We start from the raw sequence: 7,432 nt of genomic DNA, 5'->3' as shown, positions 1-7,432 counted from the left end.
ACGAAAGTAATTGAAAGGGTGTTACTTACCAAAGCTCATTTTACAGGTTCGGTGCAACTCCTCTTTAACTTGCCACGCTCCTTGAAGATGTCCCGAATATCCCGTGTTTGGTCTTCATTGCTCCTCTGCATGTTCGCACTCGTGGTTTTAAAATCTCAACATGGCAAGAAAAATATACTACTAGTAATACTCGCGCATCTTGTGGGAAACATTAAAGCACTCGTCTGCCATGTTAGAGCATCTCCAACAGAATCGCAATGCATGGCGCTTTAAAAAGCGTTTATAGTGCTGAGATCGAGAAGGAGATACTAGAGAGTAGAGGATAGTTCTCAGCATAGATAGATAAAAAAAGATAATTCAACTACTCCACGTCGTCCGACTCCTCCTCGGTAATGTCCTCCTCTGACGTCTGACTGTAGGTGTGAAGATACCGATCGTCGTCGGATTCCCAGGGCGACACTGCTTCTAGCCTCATGTTGAATTGAGCATCTGCTTTTCGCCTACGCTTGTCCTCGCGATAGGCGGCTCGCTCCGCCCTCCTCTTATCCCTCTCCGCCCTCCTTTGCACGTAGAACTCACGCTCGTTGATGATGTCATGCGGGAAGTGTTGGCGCCACAGCGCCATGGCTTCCTCGTCAATCTCGGCAATGCCGAGACGGTGCTCCCGCCTCCGGTTGTCGCGACGATCCTCGTTGGTGCTAAGCCGCGGCAGAGGCGCGAGCTCCTGCGCCCGCTCCCGCGTCGGCATGTTGGGGAAGTTCAATGTTCTATGAGGCCACCGGAGGCGCCACACCGCCGCGTCGTACGCACGGGCGGCCTCGTTGGCGGTGTCGAAATTGCTGAGGCCGAGGCGCATCCTGCGGAATCGGATCTCGGCGGAGAAGCCGCCAGAGGGGCGCGCGCGGACGCCGCGGTATCCCCAAGTTTCTCGGCGACGCGGCGGCGGCGAGGCGAAAAAGAGCGGGGAGAGAGCGGTGGCGAGGCACAGAGCGGGGAGAGAGCGGTGGCAAGGCACAGAGCGCTGGGAGGGCATTGGATTTTATAAAGCGCACCGGACGCCGCGCGCCAAAACTAGCGCACGCCCGGCTGCTTTTTCCCGCGCGCGCGCGATCCTTTCCCGACGTCTCTGCTATCTCTACTCTCTTCTCTGCTGTTATATTTATTTTATAATTTATATTTAATATTTATCTCTACTTCCTTTACTGTCTACTTTTTTTTCTCTATACTTTTTTTTCTTGCAATATAGGCCGTCCGATTTATATCTGACAGATAGGAAGGAAACAAATGGGAATTTTGCAAAAAGATACCCATACCCCTCTCCAGATTTGCAAATAAGGCCTTCCCTCATTCATCCTTTTCTCCCACAAGATAAACTACTCATAAAAATGCATCTTGATGCGTGCAACGCATGGGCATCTTGCTAGTTCTAAAAACCTTTCCATCATTTGCCACACTACTGGTTGCAGATGAAAAACCTACCCAAGCACAGCGCGATATAGGAGCGACACACAATTACAAGTTGATATTCTGTTGGACAATGGAGGCTATAACCAATTACTTTTATGGGAACAATAGCACCCAGGAAATTTGAAGGGTAGGTATGAACAAAATTGGAACTGCACATGTACTAGTAAGTGATTCAATACACACATTACCAATCGAGGAGGTTAATGATGGTCACGGCGGCCTCTGTGAGTCATGGTCGGCAACGGGAATCAGTTCATTGTCCACGACAGTGGTACTTCTACGCTTGGCATCGGCTTCCGGGAAGCAGATCTGAGACCGTGGAAGACGATGCCGGGGAAAAGGCTCCGTGTACGACGACGATGGTGGACCGGCTCTAGTGCGGCGTACGAGGTCGTCGATGAGGCATATGCGCTGCGGTGGACGAGTGCGCCGATGTAAAGGGGAGGAGCACGAAGGCTGCGGTGCCGTGGAGAAGTCTATTTTGTGGTGGGGATAGAAAATGGGGAGTATTCAGGTGTACTACTCTGGGTGCCGGGGTGGGGTTGGCTGGGTAGGGTGAACCTGAAGTTACGAAAACAGCCCCCTACCAAGCGTCATCCGTAGGCCTATTCCAAAGGCTATGATGGTAACTTCCCACTGCTCGAATTAGGGTCGCGGGAGATTTTCCCGCCGACCTCAAAATTTTGTGACACTGGACTCCCCGTGTGGCGTGTTGAGTGATTCGGCTAAGCAACTAGCGAGTAGTATTAGTAAGCTCTGCATATTAGGTTTGACCAAAGTCAAACTTCCTAAAGTTTGACCAAGTTTATAGAAAAATATAAACATTTACCATAACAAATATGTATGATGTGAAAGTACATTCAATAATGAATCTAATGGTATTTATTTGTTATTGTATATGTTAATATTTTTTGTTATAAGCTTTCTGAGAGTTTACAAAACTTGACTTTGACCAATGCTAATACGCGGACTTAAATAAAAACGGAGGGAGTACACATTTGTTTTCTTAGTTTGTAGTGAACTAATCATTTGTTGAAATTGTGAAATAAATATATTAGGCTATTGACTTCGAATGTAATGGTCTATACAATTTAATAGTTACAATCATTGTCGAATCCCAAGATGTATACAAGGTCTATAGTACTTCACAACATGCTCAAACTCACATAATCCTAGTCAAATGAGAATCTAAATGCATTTCATAGTTATTACTTTGTAGGATGCAACAAAACCATAACTCTACATCAGCCATTATAGAAGCAACATTTTGACATATCCCAATGTGTGAATGAAACGTGCAGAGAGAGCTTTTGAAGATGGAGCAGATAGGGCGGGAAAGATTGTATGTATGTGGACGAGAGAGTAGGAGACAAACCTAACAAGAGAGAGAGAGATAGAGAGAGAAAGATAGAGGAAGAAGTTAGGTCTGTGAGAAAGATGGATACATGTAATATACATGAGATGCGTGTGCATCTGGATTCTGTATACGTGGAAGGAGAAGAGACAACATGTTTGATGAGAGAGCTAGAAAAACATGGACGAGAGGGGAAGGATCTCGTGGGTTGAGGGATTGACAATTTTGTGCGGGGGAGAGAGGGATTGGTAATTTTGTGCAAGAGAGAGAGAGAGGGGGTGGGGGAGGAGTCAGTCAGCCGTCATCACATCACCCTGCTTCCAAATGACCCCACATTCTCTAGCGCGGTGTGGTCGCCGTCTTTGATCTGCTCGATGCCCTCTTTGAAGATTGAGGTGTTGTGCATGTTGGGGTGCAAAGAAGCACAAGCGAGAGTGGTCGCCGTATAACCTTGGATGGGGATGAATTGTGTGCTCGGGGGAGTGTGTGTGTGTGTGTTGTGCTGCGTGTCTCTCTCTCTGTGTGTGTGTGTGTGTGTGTCAGATATTGAGAGAAAACAAACCTAAGGAGAGAAATGGGTATTCACGAAGAGATTGTGCGGGCCTTGAGGTGGGCAGGGGCCGGTGAGGGTGTCAAAATGTGCGCGTTGATGCATGTGTTGCATGCGACCATGCGAGGGATAGACAAATCGAGAGAGATGGTTGTTGTGTTACGGATGCTCCTCTCTCTGTCTCTCTCTCCCTCTCTCTCTCTCTCTCACACACACACACACAAGTAAACTAGAAGACCGTTCTCTCATGTATACACAATGTATCGGCATCTATCTATGTCTCACTCATGCATGATTATTTGCACATTCACACCTCTCTATGTCTGTATCACACGCACACCGTCTCCACATTGCCCTTCCGCCACAGCACACATATGGACACATACACATGTTCTCTCTCAGTCGCACACACAAAATCAGTATTAAAAAAACTAGGGCACACCTAAAACGTCCAAATCCAAATAAAGACGAACTGGAGCTAAATACAAATATATGGAAATATTGTAGCGTCAAGAACTTTCACAGGAAAAAAAATTGAGTAATATTCGAGGATTGTTTTCACACACACAAAAAGGTTCGGTGGATGTCCTTCGAGCGCGACACAGTGACGCACCATTCGATCGACCGCGCGGTCGCGGTTCACGCGCTTGCATAGGATTCTGTATCATGGCTGTGGTACTAACTAATAAAAGCGTTGCCTAAGTCTAATGTTTACGTGTACTAGTACGGTTTTCTTTTAAGTTTGACCAACCTTATATATAAAACTAAAGTAAGCCCCCACACGCGCACTCATCAATATGCCGCCGCCGCCGTTGTGCATGCCGGCACCCGCCTGCTCCGGCCAACAATTTCTCGCCCATCACCGTCGTGTCGCCGCCATCCCTGTGCCATGAAGCCGAAGGATCGCCCGCTCACGTCGTCTGCAGTCCCTCCTCGCGATGCTGCCGCGCTGCCAAGCACGCGAGCAGCTGGTGGAGCCGCGTCTATGCACGCAGCGTACGAAGAGGAGGACGAGCGCGTGCTCCAGCATGCTGGCAAGGAGGAACTAGCGTGTCATTGTTGTCTCTGCCCGCGCGGAGGAGGCGCGCATGGTGGTTGTCGCGGCGGAAGCCGGTCGTGCGCGCGTCGAGCCCGCAAACTGGGTGCGGACGCGGAGTTTACCTTCGAGACCTTGAATGCCATGTGGATCCTACAATCTGAAGGAGCAATTTGGGTCAGTCGACTCATGTGAGCCGTTTGATGCAACAAGGATGGCTAGAAGGGCTTCTTCCACCTCTTCTTCTGTCTTCTTCCTTCGCTCCTTCGAACTTCTTTCACAAATCGGCTGACCCAAATTATACTACTAGTACGAACGTATTAAGTACATTAGGAACACGAAGATACGAGCAGTAGTACCAACTGCAAGAAGAACAGTAGTAAGACATAGTACTAGTACTACTGTATGTACTAAAGAGTTCAAATAACGAGAAAGAACATAAACATAGTTCTGCTGGGGCCTCAGCACAACACGCCCTTGAAAATAAACTAAGCAACTAGTCCGCTTGACACTGCAGTAGAACCATCATGAGCAACGACACTGCCACCTACTCGGAGTCTGAGTCCACGTCCTCGACTTCGTCCTCGTCCCTCTTCCTCTTCCTCTTCGTCGACACTTCTTTGCTTGAACCGGACACTGGACTCTGCTTCTTCATCCAACCCTTGTAGATATTTAAACAAAGGTAGGCATCCATTGCTGCGTACAGGATGTGATCTTCATCTAATGTCTTCGACTCCCATGCATGATGAAACTCGTGATGAGGTTTCTTCAGTTTAGCATATGAAGGATCAATCATGGCTGCTGCCAGGGTCAGCATTGAAGGTTGAGAGGAGGACACCAGGCTTGCCTTCTGGAGATCGAAGGGCTGGCCTACAACGAGACCTATCCGACGCAGGACATCCCTGTCGTTCTTAAAGCCCACAGTAACAAATTTCACTCTTTTGTCCTTGAGGAAGTTCTTAAAATCCTGGCACTCAACGTCGGCATGGCATATGTGGTAGACCAAGCAAACGTTATGTACGCAAACCTGGATCACGGCGGGCTTCTTCCTCTCTTCGTCCTTTAGATCCTTCTCTCGTCCTAGGACTGTGGTGTACTCAACATCTAGCCCAGCGACCCACTCATCCGTTGAACTGTTGAACATGTGTAGGAAGCGAGCAAGCCATGCTTTCACCGTCTCGAATCCATGTCTGTAGATGACAATGAACTGATCGCCGATGATGGCTCTAACCTGGTACTCAACGGCGACCATGGAGATTTGGGAGGTCATGGATTTTGGAGGAGGGTTAGGAGAAGTTGAACTGTTGTACCCCGCAAAAAAAACTAGGAGCGAACTAATGTGAAAGGACGGGACGACTGGGAGCGAACTGTTGTAAGGTAGAAGACGGGGACGAGTAGGGCGTGCGAACGGTGTGGGGTTGCTGGCTTGCCCGGTGGATAAATGGCTGCAAGCCCCCAAAGAGTTCTCGAGAACTATGTGGGACCCACTAGATGTCATGTCTACTAGACCCATATCGTAGGCCTGACGGTATAGCTTCTGCCTGTTCGCACGCCATGCCGGCGCGTGGATGTAACTTCACGTAATTCCGTCAAACATCGCGCCTCCCATGACCTTCGCCTCCCTCGCGCGGTCGCGCCCTTTGAGACTTCGACTGGCTATAAATGAGCAATTTTTTTGCCTTTTTTAGACAAGCAATTTTTTTGCCTACTCCGCATGCATGATACTCCCTCTGGTCCTTTTTACTCCCGTCAACCGTTTGCAAAGTGTTTGACCAAATTTATACTTTTTTTTGAACACCACCTTATATTAATTAACCAGCCAGACCAGTACACTCATTCGATACAATATTCACCGCACAGGGCAGTACGTTATTTACAAGAATACCATCTAATCTATTGTCAAAGCTATACTTAGCGATTAAGTGTGCCACCTTATTGGCCGAACGGCTAATCTTTGACAATTGAAGATTGTTGATCAACTTCGAGATGATGAACGCTTTCATCTTCAGGTCATGCATAGTAGACCTGTCATAGTCCCCCGATGCAAGAGACGCTACCACAAAAGCGCAATCAGTCTCTAAAATTATAGGATTATGAAGAGAAATACCTATGTAGAGACCGGTAATGCAACCCTAAGCTCCGCTTCCTCCATGCTTTGACAGGCATCAATGAAATCCCATGACCAAATTTATACTAAAAATATCAATATCTACAATACTGATTATAATGAGTATAAGAACTATGTTTTATAATGAGTGTAAAAATATTGATTTGACATTGTGAATGTTGACACATTTTTCTATAAGTCTGGTGAAAGTAGAGGTACATTGACTTCAGACAAAACTTAAATGCACAATGCAGACTAGTTCCTCCGTCCAGGTGCGTGCCATGTCCTATCTTGTCATCACAACAAGGTTAGCTATTAGAGTACCACTACCTCCCTTCTAGTTTAAAGGGCTCGATTCAAAAATTTCACCTACTCTTAGCAAGATAGTAGAGGCGGTGAAATAGTTTTTGAAGTATGCAAAAGTACTCAACTAGTGCTGTCGTTCTTCACAAAAAAATGTGTTTACCAATGCATGCATGAACACTAGTTACTCTAACCCCCCTCTCTTCTTTAATTCTTTGCCACATCAGCATGTTTGCTATTCCCGTGTGCATGATACCAGCTAAGATACCACCATTATGGCCAGCCTTAATCATCGCATGCAATAATTTAGTGCACCTTGAAATATGAACATGTGTGGGGCGTGTATGTTTTTAATGACTTGAGACTATACCTAGCCCGGCATGCAAGATGACTTATTATGCACCGTCCCCCATACCTACAGGAAGCCCGTTCGTCTCCAAATATTTTACTCTCCATGTGTGGAAACAATATGCCTGCCAAACTCTCCTTATCCCTCCGGTGGTCCCACCACTCCACCCTATGTGAAAAAATCTGCATGCATGACTCTCCTCCCCCCACGCTCGTCCAATCTGTTGTGACCACCAATATTTCCACCCCTTCGCTCCCCTGTAATTT

At 47.2% G+C, this 7,432-nt stretch overlaps 1 protein-coding gene across 1 annotated transcript; it reads right to left on the bottom strand.

Annotated features, from left to right (window-relative positions):
- Positions 1-361: 361 nt before the first annotated feature.
- Positions 362-955, bottom strand: LOC125546834 (ethylene-responsive transcription factor ERF010-like; the record flags this gene model as incomplete). Its single annotated transcript, XM_048710951.1, has 1 exon — positions 362-955. A coding segment is annotated over one exon (594 nt), but the record flags the coding sequence as incomplete, so codon positions are not given.
- Positions 956-7,432: the final 6,477 nt, after the last annotated feature.

The sequence above is a fragment of the Triticum urartu genome, chromosome 3 (genome assembly GCF_003073215.2).
Source record: "Triticum urartu cultivar G1812 chromosome 3, Tu2.1, whole genome shotgun sequence".
Lineage (NCBI taxonomy): Eukaryota > Viridiplantae > Streptophyta > Magnoliopsida > Poales > Poaceae > Triticum > Triticum urartu.
This window is presented reverse-complemented; position numbering and strand designations above follow the sequence as displayed.